Source organism: Carcharhinus amblyrhynchos, chromosome 3 (assembly GCF_965287045.1).
Source record: "Carcharhinus amblyrhynchos chromosome 3, sCarAmb.v2.hapA, whole genome shotgun sequence".
Lineage (NCBI taxonomy): Eukaryota > Metazoa > Chordata > Chondrichthyes > Carcharhiniformes > Carcharhinidae > Carcharhinus > Carcharhinus amblyrhynchos.
This window is the reverse complement of record NC_137326.1, coordinates 17,609,095-17,628,018: the sequence shown is the minus strand read 5'-3', so window position 1 is coordinate 17,628,018 and position 18,924 is coordinate 17,609,095. Positions and strand designations below refer to the sequence as shown.

At 42.0% G+C, this 18,924-nt stretch overlaps 1 protein-coding gene across 1 annotated transcript in view; it reads right to left on the bottom strand.

Annotated features, from left to right (window-relative positions):
• The window catches only part of nt5dc2 (5'-nucleotidase domain containing 2), a 64,872-nt gene that overhangs the window by 13,939 nt on the left and 32,009 nt on the right, over positions 1–18,924 (bottom strand). The window contains exons 6-10 of the mRNA XM_080181777.1: positions 17,329–17,457; positions 14,428–14,488; positions 13,632–13,734; positions 9,635–9,736; positions 8,818–8,899 (exon numbers count right to left, since the gene is read on the bottom strand). Of these exons, the coding sequence (XP_080037903.1) occupies positions 8,818–8,899; positions 9,635–9,736; positions 13,632–13,734; positions 14,428–14,488; positions 17,329–17,457 (477 nt within the window). The remainder of the gene's footprint in view (positions 1–8,817; positions 8,900–9,634; positions 9,737–13,631; positions 13,735–14,427; positions 14,489–17,328; positions 17,458–18,924) is intronic.

Here is an 18,924-nt window from a genome sequence, read left to right as displayed (position 1 = left end):
TACGCAGGCAATTTAGGGAGTTGGGGTCCAAACTGAAGAGCAGGACCTCCAGGGTGGCATTCTCTGGGCTGCTGCCTAGTACCAGCAGGGCTAGGAATAATGAGATCATGCAGCTGAATGCATGGCTTAGGGATTGGTGCAAGGTAGAGGGCTTTACTTTTGTAGATCACTGGGAAGTATTTGTGAGAGAAGGGCACCTGTACAGGAGGGATGGGGAGAATTTGAATGGGAGGGGGACAAATGTCTTAGCAGGGAGGTTAGCTGGAGTGTTTAGGCAGGGTTTAAACTAATAGGGAGGGGGGGGTGGGGATGAGAATGATAGCTCATTAGACACTGGGGTCGGGAGCGAGTTGGGTAGGTTTGGGTGAAAGGAAAATTATCGGGGGAAGGAGGTTCCGAGTGGGCCTGGAGGGTTGGACTGCATCTGTTTCAATGCGAGGAGTGTGACGGGTAAAACGGATGAGCTTAGGGCCTTGATGTTTGTAAGGAATTTAGATGTGGTGGCAGTGACGGAGATGTGGTTAAAGGAAGGGCAGGACTGGCAGCTGAATGTTCCTAGGTATAAGTGTTTTAGGTGTGATAGAGGAGGGTTGAAGAGAGGTGGTGGGGTGGCGTTGTTAGTAAAGGAGCACATCACAGCAGTGCCGAGGGAGGATAATATGGAAGAGTTAGGGATTGAATCGCTGTGGGTGGAGTTGAGGAATAAAAAGGGAAAGATTACGATGCTAGGGGTATACTATAGGCCACCCAACAGCCCGAGGTCAGTGGAGGAAGGTATTTGCAGAGGCATTTTAGATAGGTGCAGAAAGAATAAGGTGGCTGTAGTGGGTGACTTTAATCTTCCTGGAGTGGATTGGAAGGTGCCTAGAACTGGAGGTACGGATGGGGAGGAATTTGTAAAATGTGTGTTGGAAGGGTCCTTGGAGCAGTACGTAACTAGCCCGATTAGGGAGGGGGCTATACTGGATTTAGTGTTGGGTAATGAGCCGGGGCAGGTGGTTGAGGTTGAGGTAGGCGAACATGTGGCTAACAGTGACCACAAGTCTGTCTACTTTAGGATAAAAATGGAAAGGGATGAGTGCCGGCCGAACGGGAGGGTGCTGAACTGGGGAAAGGCGAGCTATAGCTGGATTAGGAGGGAGCTGAAGGACACTGATTGGGAGGGGTTGTTAGTGGGCAAGTCCACGGTTGGCAAGTGGGAAGCTTTCAAGGGCAAACTGATAATGTTGCAGGAAAGGCATGTGCCGGCAAAGAAGAAGGATGGGAAAGGCAGGATTAGAGAGCCGTGGATTATAGGGGGTATTGAAGACTTGGTCAGGAAGAAGAGAGAGGCATATGTTAGGTCGAAACAACTGGGAACGGAGAGAGCGCTGGAGGAATATAGAGAGAGTAGGGGGGAGCTTAAAAGGGGAGTTAGAAGGGCAAAAAGAGGGCATGAAATGGCTTTGGCTGATAGGATTAAGGAAAATCCAAAGGCATTTTACTCTTATATTAGGAACAAGGGAAAACTGGTCCTCTTAGGGACAAAGGAGGGGAGCTATGCATCGAGTCTGAGGGAATGGGGGAGATCCTGAATGAAAATTTTGCGTCGGTATTCACAAAGGAGAGGGGTTTGGTGTCTTGTAATGTCTTGGAGGGAGCTGTAGATCATTTGAAGGAAATATCCATTACGAGGGAGGAAGTGCTAGGGTTTTTAGGTAGCATAAAAACGGATAAAGCTCCAGGGCCTGATGGTATTTATCCCAGGCTGCTTAGGGAGGTGAAAGATGAAATTGCTGGGCCTCTCACGCAAATCTTTATCTCTTCTTTGGACACAGGTGAGGTCCCAGAGAACTGGAGGGTAGCTAATGTGGTACCGCTGTTTAAAAAGGGCAGTAGGGATAACCCTGGTAATTATAGACCAGTGAGTTTGACATCGGTGGTAGGAAAATTATTGGAAAAAATTCTTAGAGATAGGATGTATAAGCATTTGGAGCATTGCGATCTGATTAGGGATACACAACATGGCTTTGTTTGGGGGAGGTCTTGCCTTACGAATCTGGTAGAATTTTTTGAGGTGACGAAAAAGGTTGACGATGGACAAGCCGTTGATGTCGTCTATATGGATTTAAGGCGTTTGACAAAGCCCCTCACGGTAGGCTGGTAGAAAAAGTTAAGGCACATGGGATACAAGGACAGGTAGCTAGATGGATTGAAAACTGGCTGGGCAACAGGAGACAGAGAGTAGTAGGGGAAGGGTCCTTTTCTGGCTGGAGGTCAGTCACCGGTGGTGTGCCGCAGGGCTCAGTACTGGGACCTCTTCTTTTTGTAATATATATAAACGACTTGGAAGAGGGCATACGTGGTGTGATCAGCAAGTTTGCAGATGACACCAAGATGGCAGATTTGGCGGATACTGAGGCGGATTGTCAGGTGACACAGCAAGATATAGATAGGTTGGTATACTGGGCAGATAGATGGCAGATGGAATTTAATCCTGACAAATGCGAGGTGATGCATTTTGGAAGGAATAATGCAGGGAGGAGTTACATGATAAAAGGTAGCCCGATTAAGAGTATAGAAATGCAGAGGGACCTGGGAGTGCAAGTGCACAAGTCTCTGAAGGTGTCAACACAGGTAGAAAAGGTTGTGAAGAAAGCTTATGGAATGCTAGCCTTTATAGGAAGGGGTATAGAGTATAAGAGCTGTCGTCTAATGCTTCAGTTGTACAGAACGTTGGTTAGACCGCATTTGGAGTACTGCGTCCAGTTCTGGCCACCTTACTACCAGAAGGACGTGGAGACCCTGGAGAGAGTGCAGAGGAGGTTTACCAGGATGCTGCCTGGTATGGAAGGACTGAGTTACGAGGAAAGATTGGAAAAACTGGGGGTCTTCTCCTTAGAAAGACGGAGATTAAGGGGGGATCTGATAGAGGTGTATAAAATAATGACGGGAATAGATAGAGTCAACAGTGGCAGGCTTTTCCCTAGATTGGGGACAACTATTACAAGAGGTCACAATCTAAGGGTGAGCGGGGGGAGAAGTATAATTTGGATGCTAGAGGAAGGTTTTTCACGCAGAGGGTCGTGGGGGTATGGAACGCGTTACCAAGTAAGGTGGTGGAGGCAGGCACGCTGGACTTGTTTAAGGTTTACTTAGATAGGCACATGAGTGAAACAGGGATGGAGGGTTATAGAAGACGGTATTAAAAAGGGTCAGAGCCTCGGGACAACGCTGGAAATGTAATATTACATGTTAATGTTTTGTCTCTTTTAATCCACAGGTGTCAGTCCACCTTGTTGTCAAACGAGGGACATGCACACGGTGGGTCATGCGTGGGCTGCTCTTGGAGGTTTTGAGAGTGGCCTAGTACTTCGTGTCATTGTGTGTGCTTAATCCTGGACCAGCAGACGGGCACCACAACAGCTCAGTGACTATCACTGCTAGCTGTGCAGATACATGGATTTGGGCCTGTGTCTGTGGGAGTTTGCGCATTCTCCCTGTGGTTGCGTGGGTTTCCTCCCACAACCCAAAGATGTGCTCTTAGGCTGATTGGTGTACCAAATTGACCCTACACTATTCTCCCCTGAATCTGGCTACATTAGGGGTACCATTCACATACACACGGGAAAATGCTTTGTTGAAATGGCAGCGTGGGCTCGTTGGGCCGAAGGGCCTGTTTCCCGTGCTGGGTTGTTCCTTGTTCTTTGTTCAAAGGTGGGGACCCTGCCATAAGGCTATCTGCTGGAGCGGGAGTAAAGTGTGCCCCACCTCCGCTCCACTCCACCCAGCATCCTGGTCTTAAGTGTGGTATTGCCTTCTTGGCTACCATTTCCTGCAGTTGTTGTAGAATAAGTGCTGGGGAGCCATTTAAATGAAGTTCCCTGGTGCTTGCAGCAGTTAAGTTGTTGCGTGGTGGGTGAATCAGATGGAAGACGCCACAGGAGCAGCATGATACTTGTGGGCATAAAAATTATTACTAATGAGACATATGATTCAGTCTGAAAACATGCCAATGCCATCAGCGGGAAACACTCCATTTTTCACGCAGGAATCAACAGTGCCATTTTTTAGTAAGGTTTTGCCCATTATAATCAGGCAAAATTTTAAAAATTAGTCTACAATTATTCTCCAGACAATGTGACGTGTTCTCACTGGATCACTTCTGATGGTCATTAGCATTCCTACCAAGTACCCAGTTTTTGCAGTTGTGCTCGTCTTGGCATAGGTCCTAATACCTTGATTCAATGCAAAGTCAATTTGCATACATGACACAAAATACAACAGACTTTCAAAGGGACTTTAATGCTGCAATTCAATCCCAATTAAGTATCTTTTGTTGTATACTCACAGTCCATGCCAACCATTAGAGCTGTCATATGAATCGCAAACTTCCTTGTTACCTCCATATATACATTTTCCCCATATGTCAACATGCAGACTGACAAGTTAAAAAAAATCTCATAGTCTGCTGTTGCATTTCAAATTTCTCAGTTGCTGTTTTACCTCATTTCTATGTTCAAAGAATGATGAGGCAAGATTCAAATTTAAAATCAGAAACCAGTGTTCAAGCATTAGAAATATCTTGTACCTCTCCATTTTCCAACTGCCTTGCTTTCATTGAAAACATTCACAATTGCACAGAAATGATTTATGTATCAATTGATTTGATTTATTATTATCACATGTATTAGTATACAGTGAAAAGTATTGTTTCTTGCCTGCCAAACAGACAAAGCATACCGTACATAGAGAAGGAAAGGAGAGGGTGCAGAATGAAGTGTTACAGTCATAGCTAAGGTGTAGGGAAAGATCAACTTAATGTGAGGTAGACTCATTCAGACGTCTAATGGCAGCAGGGAGGAAGCTGTTCTTGAGTTGGTTGATACATGTCCTCAGACTTTTGTGTCTTTTTCCCGACGGAAGAAGGTGAAAGAGAGTATATCCGGGCTGCATGGGGTCCTTACTTATGCTGGCTGCTTTCCCAAGGCGGTGGGAAGTGTAGACAGAGTCAATAGGTGGGAGGTGGGTTTGAGTGATGGATTGTGAGTAGTGCTTACATAAAGCAGCAAAAATAAAAGAACCTCAATTAGTTAAATGTCTCCCTTGTGAGACATTCCATAAGATGATGAGAGGGATTGATAGAGTGGACGTGCAGAGACTATTTCCTCAGGTGGATGTAGCTGTTACTAGGGGGCGTAACTATAAGGTTCATGGTGGGAGATATAGAAGGGATGTCCGAGGTAGATTTTTCACCCAGAGAGTGGTTGGGGTGTGGAATAGAATGCCTGCTGTGATAGTGGAGTCAGACACTTCAGGAACTTTCAAACGGTTATTGGATAGGCACATGGAGCACTCCAGAATTATAGGAAGGGGATAGCTTGATCTTGGGATTGGACATAGCTCACCACAACATTGAGGGCCAAAGGGCCTGTACTGTGCTGTAATGTTCTATGCTCTATGTAAAACACAATTTATGACAATTTTGATGGATTTTGTCTCTATTTGTAAAGAAATTATTCATCATTAGCAAGTGTTGAAAACTACTGTGAATATTTTCCTTTCTTCCACTTTATTCCCTACCCTACTTGCTGGAATATAACTAACTCCACAGTTGTCACAATTTCTGACATATCAATTGATTAGCCATTATTCAGATGTGAACACAGGGGCATTGCAACAACATTCCTGAAAAGAAACATGGCAAATTAAGCTCTTTGCCTCCTGTTGACTATGACTATCCATGAAGATATTTTTATTCATGAAAAGACTCAAATGAGGAATACAAGATTTCAAAATGCCTGGGCCCAAATTATCATCTATTAATGTACAAATACCAGGATAAGGAAAGGCTTGCACTTCTGGACTGCCTTTCATGACCTGAAATTCTAGCAAAGGACTTTACAACCAGTAAGGTAATTTTGAAGTGTAGCTTTAATGTAGACTGTTATTAATTCGCACACAGCAAAGTCCAACAAATGCCAATGAGATGATGACCAAATAATCAGGTTTTTTTTTAAAGAGTGGTTGAGAGATAAATATGATCAGGTGAGAGCTTTAATCTCCACTTGAGGGGCACAGCTGATGCTGATGGAAGTAATATTCTTAAAAGCAAGTATGATCAAATTTCCTGAAACTATTTTCATCTTGCCTATAAGTTCATATCTTCTTTTCAAGGAACATTATAAAACAAAATATACACTGAGCTAGCTAAGAAGAAATTAAGACAGATGACCAGAAACTTGGATAAAAGAGGGGGAGGGGAGTTAATAAGTGTCTGGGGACATGGAAAACCAGAAAGATTTAGGGAGAGAATTGCAGAGCTTTGGGCCTAGGCTGTGAAGGCTTGGTCACCAATTATGGCATGATTAAAATTAGGGATATGCCACAGGTCAAACTTGGAGGAATGCAGATATTTTGGAAGGTTGAAGAGCTTGAGGAGCTTAGAGACAAGGAAGAGCCAGACAAGATGGAATTGAAAATTAAAGCATTGGCTCCCAGTTAAGCAATGTAGAACAGCAAGTACAAAGCAGATGGGTAAACATAATTTTGTGCAAGTCATGGATGTTGTCAAAACGGAGTCTACATATGGAAGCTGGCCAAGAATGCTTTAGAATAGTCAGAGTTAAAGGTACCAAAGGAATTAATTAGATTTTCAGCCGCATAAGAGTTGAGGCAAGAATGGAGTTATAGAGATGGAAACAGGGGAATTTAGTGACAAAGGAGTATGCCGAAAAGCTCCTCCCTGGGTCAAATATGACATTGAGATTGTAAAGTGTCTGGTTCAGCCTCAGACAGTTGACAGGGAGAGGGTTAAGATTGGTGGCTAAGAAGCAGAATTTTAACTGGAGGCAATTTCTGCTTGTTCAGTATTAGATATCAGACAAGTATTCAGTTCCTCATTAATAAAAAGGGGAAGATGGATATGGGGAACAGAGGGGGGATGGGTTTGAGACCAAGGAGAGATCAACCATGATCTGATTGAATGGCACAGCAGGCTCGAAGGGCTGAATTTGCCTACTTCTGCTCCTAATTCCTATGTTCCTATAATTTAGAGACAGAGAAGGAGGGTAGAGAGGTAGCAAGATATAAAGTTGGCATTGTCAGTGTACATACAGATACCAGTGTGTTTTTGGATGATGTTGTCAAGTGACATCATCCAGATGTCACTTGCAGAGACTATTTCCTTGGGTGGATGTAGCTGTTACTAGGGGGCATAACTATAAGGTTCATGGGGGAGATATAGGAGGGATGTCCAAAGTTGATTCTTTACTCAAGGGGTGTGGAATAGATTGCCTGCTGTGATAGTGGAGTTGGACACTTTAGGAACTTTCAAGCGGTTATTGGATAGACACTCGGAGCACACCAGAATGATAGGGAGGGGATAGCTTGATCTTGGGATTGGACATAGCTCAGCACAACATTGAGGGCCGAAGGGCCTGTACTGTGCTGTAATGTTCTATGTTCTATATGTTCTATGACAGCATGTAGATGAGAAATAGGACAAAGCCACGGATAGATGCCAAACAGAATATCAGAGGTAACGGTGCAGGAGATATTCTAAAGTTCCCTTCAGATGGAAACACTCCAGGGTGGAAAAATGATAACTTCTCTAAGGGTTAATTTCCCTTTTACAACACTTTGCAAGCTCTCCACACTCTGCAGGCTAAATAGTTGGTGAACTGATATTGCCCAGAATGCAAGTGAATTTGAAAATGCTTTAGATTAAAACATCCTCTCAGAATTCCACTGCTGTACATCAGGTACTGAATCAATACACTTTGAAGCTGGAACAAGTGTTACTTCTGCTGTGCTAGTAGGCTTCCAAGTTATTCTTTATCAGAATCAATAAAGTTCAGCAATTAATCTCCAGTTTTCCACCACTGCTTTGGAAGTGCCAACTGGAGATTCAGTAATGTTGTGAGTAAGGGGAGAAAAATCAAACAGAACTGCTTTACACGTTAACCAAACTGTCCTTTTACTGTGACTTTTCAGGATAAAAGAATTAGTACCAACAGAGGCCCGACAGCCTCTGCAGCCCACTGCACCATTCAATAAGAACTTGATTGATCTTCTCCCTTAACTTGCTGCACCGCCTTCTTCTACACAAACCACAGTAATCCATAGAAACCTTACAGTGCAGAAAGAGGCTGTTCAGCCCATCAAGTCTGTACCAACTGTCCAAAGGAGAGTTCCTGTCCACTCTGTCTCCATTACCCTGTGAATTTAGCATGGCCAATCCACCTAACCTGCACATCTTTGGAGTGCGAGAGGAAACCAGAGCACTCAGAGGAAACCCACACAGACACAGGGAGAACATGCAAAGTCCACACAGTCACCCAAGGCTGGAATTGAATCTGGGTCCCTGGTGCCCTGAGACAGCAGTGCTTGCCACTGTGTCACTGTAAACTATTTTCAAAAGTAAATTATTTTCGAAAACAGTTTCCTGCAATGTTTTTGCTGAACATTTTCCTTTTTCTCCATGCATTCGCACCCTAAAAAATTCTAACGTTATCCAGAAAGTTTGATTTCTTCAAAGGTGTTTCGGTCCTGTATTCTTGGTCTGTGTCATATCAAAACATATCAATGACCAGGTTGTAAGATATAATCCAAGAGAGACATCTTTCTACTGCTTTAGCTTATGTTTCAATTTAGGAGAAAAAGTAATTCCACTAAAATGAGTTGACCTATATTTATTTCTCTCCCTTTTCAAAGGCTACTGGAAAAAGTCAGTTCAAGGAAAAGGCTGATTTCCCACTTTATACTGTGCAACATGAAAACATGATCCCAGCAATACCCAATATTGTGTAGCACTGAACACAGACCAATTGTTCTGACCTGTTTATACATCTTTCCCTTCTCCAAGCTGTTGATTTTGTCCCACTGCAGCACCCCCATGTCATCCAGTCTTCTGAAAGGCCTGAAAAAATAAAACAACCATTACCCAGAGGATGAAACCCCAGGCAGAGTCAATGTCTGTTATTAGATTCCAAGAAGCCAGATATAGTTACATAAAAAACACAGAAAATCCATATTTACTTTATGTGGTTAATTTGGGGAATGTATAATTTTTCTTTCTGGTCAACTTTGCAAAGAACATTTTCTTGACTTTTATATAATTGCCTTAATATACACCCAAAACCCACGTGAAGGATAGAACTAGAGCCCATCTTTACAAACTTGAGCATATATTTATGGAGATAAATGAATAGGAAAGGAATACAGGGATATGGACTGAGTAAGGGCAGAAGTTTTTTTTTGTTTAGTTAGGGCATCATGTTTAACATGGGCTTGGGAGGCCAAAGGACCTGTTCCTATGCTGTACTTTCCTTTGTTCTTTGTAGGTACACATTACAAAAATGCATCTACCATTCTGTCCACTACAGTTTTAATCAATCCTTATTTATAGGGGTATTAATGCTTTCCCAGTTAATGTTCACTGTCCACATACAATCATTGTACAATGAACATTCCTCTCAAGACATTTGGTTAGTTTCATAAAAATATTTTTAAATATGCTTGTAAGTAATTTTGCTGTAGTATCAGGAACAGTTACAGTTTACAGCTATTTAAAATGTTATATTCATTTGTTGCATTTTCTATCAGAATAATTAAGACCATTTTTCTTTCCCTTTTCCCTATTGACAACACTTACTTGCGCTTATCCGTAAAAAAGCCTGGCTTGTCAGCTTGGACAATTACTAAGTCGAAAAGTTCTCGCCAGTCCTTTCCCACCATATGTTTCATTCCTTTATCACTGTACAAAAAAGAAGAGGTGTATGAAAAATATTTCATATTATATTAACCATATTACTACACCTCTTTTTGATTTATTGCAAAGCACATCCAATCTTTCTGGATAGACTGTGGGCTTTTGGGAGCAAGCAATAAATAGTCAAGCAACAAAAGCTTGTCTATGTTCAAACTCTTTTTGTATGACCATCTAATTTAGATTCATAGTTTGTATTAAGGGACATGTCATACCCAGCGGTGAAACATTTTCACAAGTCAGGCTGACCTGACATCGCTACACATAAATCACAAGTTCATCCCTTCAAGTCCTGACAGATGAGTTTGCATCATTCTAAAATTGATTCATGTGACGTCGATGGTGCAGAGATACACAGAAACCTTCAAAGTTAATTCATCATACATACCTTGCTCCCATCCATCACTGGCAAAAATTGGATCTGTTGGAAATGGGGTGGGCCATCCACATGGGAGGTCCTATCCGCTATTCCACAGAAACCCTACAGTGCAGAAAGAGGCCCTTCGGCCCATCGAGTCTGCACCGACCACAATCACACCCAAGCCCTACTCCCATATCCCTACATATTTTTACCCACTAATCCCTCTTACCTACACACCTCAGGACACTAAGGGGCAATTTTCGCATGGTCAATCAACCTAACCTCTACATCTTTGGACTGTGGGAGGAAACCGGAGCACCTAGAGGAAATCCATGCAGATACGAGGAGAATGTACAAACTCCACACAGACAGTGACCCGAGCCGGGAATCGAACCCAGGTCCCTGGGGCTGTGAAGCAGTAGTGCTAACCACTGTGCCACCGTGCCGCCCCACTGTGCTACTGTGCCACCCCTATTTTTAATGGTCTATGGAAATACAGCTCAAAATAGCATGGATGCATTTAAAAGTAAATTGGACAAGTACACGAAGAAGAAAGGAATATAGGTGAGAGGAAGTAAGGTGAAAAGACGCTGAAACACCAGGATAGACCTGTTGGCCCAATGCCTTATTTCCATTCTGTAGAATTCTTTGTAATGCTACTGTTATTATCAAAATGCTAACTTTAGCAGCTCCTTCTAGACATACAGTCAGTTTCTCAGTTCAAATTTTAGGGTCACATTTATTTGCCACTGCTTTGGAGGGGTTCCAGTATTAAGAATGGGTCAGCCTTGACTGAATAATGGTTCAGCAGCTGGACAACTCATTTTACCCCATTATGTACTTTGGACTTCACGTATTTTAAGAGGCAATGGAACATGTCAGAAATTTAGGGTGTGATCTTATGAAAAAAAGTTCTAATTGCTGAACGAGTGTTTCAATCTTGTTTTTCGAGTTGATTTATTATTGTCTCATGTATTAGTGCAGTGAAAAGTATTGTTTCTCGAAACGCTGCAGTCCATCTGGTGCAAGTGCTTTTAGGTCAATGCCAGGTGATCTATCTGGTTTTCTTCCTTTTTGACTTCTCTATAGTGTTTGGAACAACTAAGTAGCTTACTGTGCCACTTCAGAGGGCAATTAAGAGTCAACCACATAGAAGAGGGAAAACAACATAGGGTTCTCATTCATATTTTCACTATAGCTGATCTAATGGGTCACTTTAAGTTGCTACAAACTCAAAAATACTGCTCTTCAAACTATAACATTTTAGTCAACAGTCCACTTTTATAAGCTATCCTCAGAAGGAAAACAAAGTTCTAGTGTAAGCTCTTCTTGTTTGACGTACCAACTCTGATACAAGAAATTTGTAAAATAGACCAAATTTCTAGCAAAGTCCTAGTACTTTATCAGCTTCTAGCATCCCTGACAAAGGCCACCTCTTCCTCCCTTTGACATACAAACATACATAATAGGAGCAGAAGTGGACTATTCAGTCCCTCAAGCCTGCTCAGCTATTCAAAAAGATCATGGCTGACCTGTTTTGTGTTTCAAATTCAACACTGCCATCTACCTCCACTAACATTTAGTTCCTTTGCCTATCAAGAATCTATCTACCTCTATTCACCGATCTTGCCTCCACCATCTTCTGAGGCAGAGTTCTAAAGTCACTCTGAGAGAAAAAGTTTCTCTTCACCTCTGTCCTAAAAAGGAGACCCATAATTTTAAAACAGTGCCCCCTAGTTCTACACAAGGAAACATCTTTTCCATGTCCACCTTTCAAGATACTTGAGCATCTTGTATACTTCAATCAAGTCACACCTCATCTTCTAAACTCCAGAGGTAACAGGCCCAGTCTGTCCAATCTTACCTTATAAGACAACCTGCTGTTTCAATGTAACTTAATTAAGATCAATAACAACATATTTGTATGTTCTTACCCATGGAACAAATCCCAGAACCAACTGACCCTCTCACAGACCTTCTCTTTTGTTCTTTTTCCCACCTTCCTTTCAATTGTTCAAAACACATTACATTTTTAGTTTTCCTCAGATCTGATGAAAGACCTGAAATATTAACTCTTTCTCTCTGCAGATGCAGTCAGAGTGACAGCGTTTCCAGCATTTTCTGTTTTTATTTCCCATTTCCAGTACCCGCAGTGTTTTGATTTTGTGGTTTCCAGGAGACCTGGCTAATAGTCAGGTGTGAAAATTACCCAAATTGTGTTGTCATTTCCTTGGGTCCCAGACAGTCCCAAAGCAGCTCTCGGCCCAACTGGGAGTTACAGCCTCTCTACTTCTAACAAAAGAATTAGCAAACATGAAGTGCATTCCTGTGGTTCATATCCTCTGAGTGACCTAGCGAGGGGCAGAAAGAGCAAGAGATTCTACCAGGAGGACTTTATGTCAGTGATTCCATTGCCATTAAATAAAAAGTCATTTAGAAAGTGTTCAATCCTCTTTGAATTATCAAAGTTGAAGCTATTTACCAGCTACTTAGAATGAAGCTGTTCAAGGATGCTGGCAACATTCATTATTATCACTTAGACTGGAACAGAGCACAGCACATGCAATCTAAACACAAAGCTTTGGATGCCATCTTGTGTGCTAAGACATTTGACCAACTGATGTGACTGTGACTCTTTGCAAATCTCTCTGGTTGCAAGCCTCCCTTCTGCTCAGCATTGAGACACATGTTGCTGACCATAAAGGAAAGACACAAATCTGTCTTCAGTTTTATTTTTTGTTCATTCATGAGGGTGTTGCTTGCTGGGCCAAATTTGTTGCCCTCGAATTGAGGGCATTTTTTCCAAAGAAAAGAAAACATACTACTGTGGATCCGAAGTCATGTGTAGGCCAGACCAGGTCAGGATGGCAGGTTTCCTTCCTCAATGATATTAGTCTCTAATATATATTAGATGTCTCTGTGTGGGTTTCCTCCAGATGCTCCAGTTGCTTCCCACAGTCCAAAGATGTGCAGGTTAGGTGGATTGGCCATGCTAAATTACCCCATAGTGTCCCAAGATGTGTAGCCTAGGGGATTAGTGGAGTAAATATGCGGATTTACAGGGATAGGGCCTGGGTGAGATATAAAGGGGAGTTGGTGCAGACTCGGTGGGCCAAATGGCCTCCTTCTGCAATGCAGGGATTCTATGATTGACAATGGATTCATGGTCATCACTATACTTTTAATTCCAGATTTTTACTGAATTCAAACTTCACCATCTGCCACAGTGGGATTTGAACCTAGGTCACTAGAGCATTATCCTGGATCTCTGGATTGCTAATTTATGCCACAATATCACTGTGGCACCACCTTCTGCTCCCTAAATATTTAGACTGATTATTCCCAATTTCCAGTGGTACTGGCAAACTCTTTATTAACTGGTCATTTCATATCTCATTCATAGACTTCCCCATGTGATCTTATTATCTAAACCACATAAAACAGAAAGGTCATCTGCATCCAGAATAGTAATGCCATGCCATTAAGATTATGATCATGTTGGTGACAAAAGTTAACACTTACACAAAGTTGAAGGGGCTGTTGGTTATAAGGAAGAGCTTCTTTCCATTATTAACCAGCCGGTTTAGGACAGCATATGTCTCATCTCCATGGAGAATGTATTTCTCTGCAATTGGTGAGTGAAGAATTAGCTCATTACTCTATTCCAATACTAATACCAAGCTCTCAGTTTGCTTCAAGAATTGGAAGCCTTGACACCTCCTCATTTTTCCTCATTTTGCTGACATCATTAGATTGGGACAGTTAACATGCCTGATGAATATCAGGACTGAAAGTTAACCCCATCTCTTATTTTCTCTTTTAAAATCCAATTCATTTGGATTACTGTTCCCACTCCATTATTTAACAAAACTTATTGCAAGCCTATGAAAACATTTGAACCATCGCACAAACTGAGCAGAGGACTGCACAGCTCAAGTCAGATGTAGAAATTGTGAGGGTTTGATTATGGGCACATGGGAGTGTCCATCATGCAGGACATCTTGAGGAGAGCACAGCGGCACAGTGAAACTGCCCATCAGAAGCTGAAGCTTCCCAGATAATTCTCATCTAGGGCTGCATGTCAGGACTCCTGTGGGGTCCTGACATACATCTTCAGTTGCATCTCCAATCTCTAATGATCCAGAGAGCAGAAAATGTGGCTTAATGAGTTAGTTGAAACAAAATCTGAGCATTTATTCTCCAGATCAATGGTAAATTAATGATGGGAATTGCCTTTTTTAAAATCCTGTAATCGAGCATCTTCTATCCCAGATATCTAATTCACTTCAGATCAGAGTGTTCAATATTGGTTACTTACCCAGGTCCTGTTCAACCCACTCATACATCATTCCCTTGACATGGACACTAGTTACAGCATCCTGAAAGGACAGAAAGAACCAATAAGGAGTTGAACATTTAGGAAGTTTTTGTTTCTTCATGGCATGATATCTCCATAAGATAGATATCACATATCCTAAATTTTTAGGCCCCAGTACTAAATTTTCAGAAACCTGGTTTCCCAGACATAGGCAATACGCTGGCACAGTGGTTAGCACTGCTGCCTCAAAGTGCCAGGGACCCAGGTTGGATTCCTGACTTGGGTCACTGTCTGTGCAGAGTCTGCATGATCTCCCCTGTGTGTTTGTGTGGGTTTCCTCTGGGTGCTCCAGTTTCCTCCCACAGTCCGAAAGATGTGCTGGTTAGGCGCATTGGTCCTGCTAAATTCTCCCTCAGTCTACCCGAACAGGCACCAGAGTGTGGCCACCAGGGGGTTTTTACAGTAACTTCATTACAGTGTTAATGTAAGCCTACTCGGGATAATAATAAATAAAGACTCAAAAATAATCTTTTAAGTGGTGTCAATCACTCTTGCAAGACGATTGCACCTCCAGGTGTGTTAGCTTAATTTTCCCCTTTCCTAACGGTAACTTAAACCAATCCACACATCCACAGTCCAGCTAATCCTTTCTTACTCTGTTAACACCACCAAGCATCCCCTGGTTATGGACTCCTGCCACTGATTTTTAGCAGTTGCCAGGCTGTCAATGTAGCCAACTACCAAGCGGAAAACAGAAAGAACAGATGATGAGCTCTTGGTGTTAACTTCTTCAGATGCCACCGCATCCTCACTAAGTGTATCAGGACTGTAATTCTTTTAAACTTCACCTCAAACTTTAAAATACTAGCCATGAATTCCTTCTCAGACCTCTAGAATTCTTCTCTTGAACTGAAATAATGCACACAATTAATGAATGTCTAGGTCTTCATTCTGTGTTGTTAACAGGAGAATGAATCCTTTCCAAATAAATATGCAAATACATCTGCTAAAATAAAGACAAAATTAGATAAAGGCCGAGATTTTCAGAAGAGTTGTGAAGAGTGTTTGAAGAATGGCAGGCAGGCAGGAACCAAGTCCTGAAGTTCTGTTCCCTTTTCCAACAGGTCCTATTTTCACCTGGGGCAACGGAGCAGGTCATGATTCACACTCGAGGAGAACCCAAACTCAACAAGGCCATTGGAATACAGTGTGGAGTTCAAACGGAACTCACCTTTGCTGCAGATGAGGATTCTGTATGACTCACAAATATTTAGAATAGCTATAAATGCTCGTGAAAGGCGGATACAGTCTGTACAATAGTAAAGCCGTTAAATTATTTAAATAGCTTGCCCTTTAAAAATTGAAAACAACTGCCTGCCCATATTGGGGTTCAAAAAAAAATCTGTCCTACTCTATACATATACAACAATGAGGGTGGGGGGGCTGTAAGTTCCGTTTTATTGACAGCTCAAATAGGTTATTAATGCATTTTCTGTCTTTAAAACGGATTTATGAATACAAATGTCCATTTTTGCAAGGGGTCAAGTATTTGGAGGTATATAATTGTATTGGATGGGCTTTCATGAATGCGAGTGTTTTCATTATATACAGTGAAGTTCATAATAGATATTTAGAACTTTAATTTTATCATTGCCATTGCACTGAGGTCTTCCCATGGTGGATGTTGGGTGAGTTGCATGGAGGATGTAATAGCAAAAAGGTGTCAGATAACAGCTTAAGTTGGAATACAGGGCATAAGGGGCAATAAGGGCTGGGGGGGGGGGGGGGGGGGGATGGATGGCATGAGTTTCACGTATGGGCACGGGGAGGGTAGGATATGACAATGAAGCCTGGAGGGCCTAGTGTTTAAGAAAATCACCAGGGCCTAATTTGGGATGAATGGCTGCAAGTTGCAAGGCCCCATTGGTGACAGAGGGTCTCACAGGTCTTACATTCATTTAAGCCCAAACCCTTTGTGAAGTAGCCCAAGTTTCCGTCCATGTGCTCCAACTGGACCCCAGCAAAAAGAGTCTATTTCCAAAGAATATTTGTGTGTGGCCTCCCATGGTGCCTTTGAAAGCCTCTATGTGATTTAAGAGATTTAGAGGAGTTTCATATTATCCAACCTCATCTTCAAATGAATCAAACAATGACAGGAGGACAGATTGACACAAGTCTGAGGGATTTGCAGACAAATGAAAATGGGTAAGCTGTTTCAGAATAATGTGCACGGAGCACTGCAGCACAGTAAATCTCTAGTCACTGATTCCCAGAAAGTAGAATTCTGCATTTATCCAAATCTTATCAAACATACTAAAGGGGCTGACGATCAGTGAAGGAAATGGTTCCACAATTAAACCATGTCAACCTACTCCTGCTATACAATCCACCTGATATACAATCCATGTGGTCTAAGAGTCACTGGAATTAAAATAGAACAACAGCTGCAAACTGGATAACATTGGTCTGCCATCTCAATGTTAAACAGTAACCAAGGCCGAAAGATTTTCTATTTATACTCTTATCCAGTAATCATTGCTGATTATTGACCTGCAAGCGAAGCTCGGCTTAGATATGAAATGTTAAATATAATTGATCTTGTGGTTTATTTTATTGCAATTCATGTTAATGCAGCGAAAAAGCCAAATCTTTTTACACTCAATCTTCCACATGGCTAATGCGTAAAACCACATTATTTAATAACAATGAAAAGCACAATGCTTTCCAAACTCTGTTTGGAAGCAAGAAGCAAAGAACAAACTGCCCAGTCAAACTAATCCTTTCCAGTGTTAGTGACAAACATCTGGGAAGTATAGGACACCCTACTTAGGCCAAACTAATTTTCCAGCAGATCCCAATTCCCTTCCCACATCTGAGAGTATAGATTAATTTTATACTCACGCTCACATCTCGGAAGAGATGGACAGGATCATATTCAATATTGTGAGCAATGAAGTAATCATTCACGCACGAAAGAAGCGTCATCTCAGGAAGAGAGAAAATATCCATGAACTGCTTCATGGAAGGACCCTAAAATTATATAAACACAGAATGCAGATAAATTCAGGAGACATGCACAGAACAGACATTTCACAAATCTCCTGTGAATATATTGAATATTGGAGTGTTCACCATTGAAAAAATGGAACTGATTTTTAATTCAATCCATCGACCAGAACTCGGCGCTAGGCACCCAAATAATCAGAGACTTTTTTATTTATTCTTTCATGGAATGTAGGCATCACTGGCAGAGTCAGCATTTGTTGCCCATCCCTACTTGCCCTTCCATTGAACAGGTCAACGGGCAGTTAAGAAGTAACCACATTGCTATGGGCCAGAAGGGTCCTAAAAAGGACATTACTGAGACAGAAGGGTCTTTACAACAATCGATGACTGACTATAAAGTTTCATGGCCAGCATTACTAAGATCAGTTTTATATTCCACATTTATGAATTGAATTTGAATTCCACCAGCTCAGATGGGATTTGAACTTACGTCTCCAGATCATAAGCCTCCTCTTTTCAAATGAATTTGCCAATCTACCTCAATCAACTCACCCTCATGCCTTGGTTTTGCGTAAACTTAATAACCATGATAAACTTAAATACATTGCCTTCTAACTTGCTATAAAATTCTATCATATTACGGTCACTCTTCTCAAGGGGAGCCCTTACGACAAGATAACACATTAACCTTGTGTCATTGCACATTTAAAATAGTCTGTTTTCTAATTGGCTCCTTGATACATTAACTCTCTTGAATGCATGGTCATGAGCTTATCCTCAAAGTTTTGTTTGCCAATTTGGTTTACCCAGTCAATATGAAGATCGAAGTCCCTGATGATTATCGTATTGCTCCTCTGATTTCCACTCAGTGCCTGTAAACCGTTTCCGACGATGTTTTCTGCTATTGTTATTCTTATTTCCGCCCAGACATTCTGATTATCTGGGCCAACATCTCATCCTTTAATATAAGATCTACCCACCTCCTGTTCCATTTTGCCTATCTTTTCTAAAAGTCAAGAGACCTGGAATATTTAGAGCAGAATTTTATGAAAAAATTCAAAGTAGTAAATGAGCAAGGAAATGGGAGAGTTTCAGACTCATTTTCTGGGTGACTCTGAACATGCAATTTTATGGCACTTAGTGTGAAAAGAGTGCCAGGATGTCATCCTCACCAGTGGGAGGACTGGGATAGGGGAGGGAGAGTGAAGCCTGAGCTCGCTGAAGCAGTCAGTTGCTGAGCTTTAGGGCTTAGGGGCTGCATTGTGCAGGCATCCCAATCTCCCAGTGTACCCAAAGTGCTTCCTTAACATGTTGTCCCAGGAGAGTATAAAATGAACCCATCAAACTTGGTATGTATTTTTGGAGTGAACCTGATCCGGCCCACAAAAGGATCTGTAACGTTGCACATCCTCCCACTAATAAACAGGTTTATCCCTCCACGTCCCCCACAGACATCTCTGCCACCAATTCCCACCCCCCTCTCCCGGATCT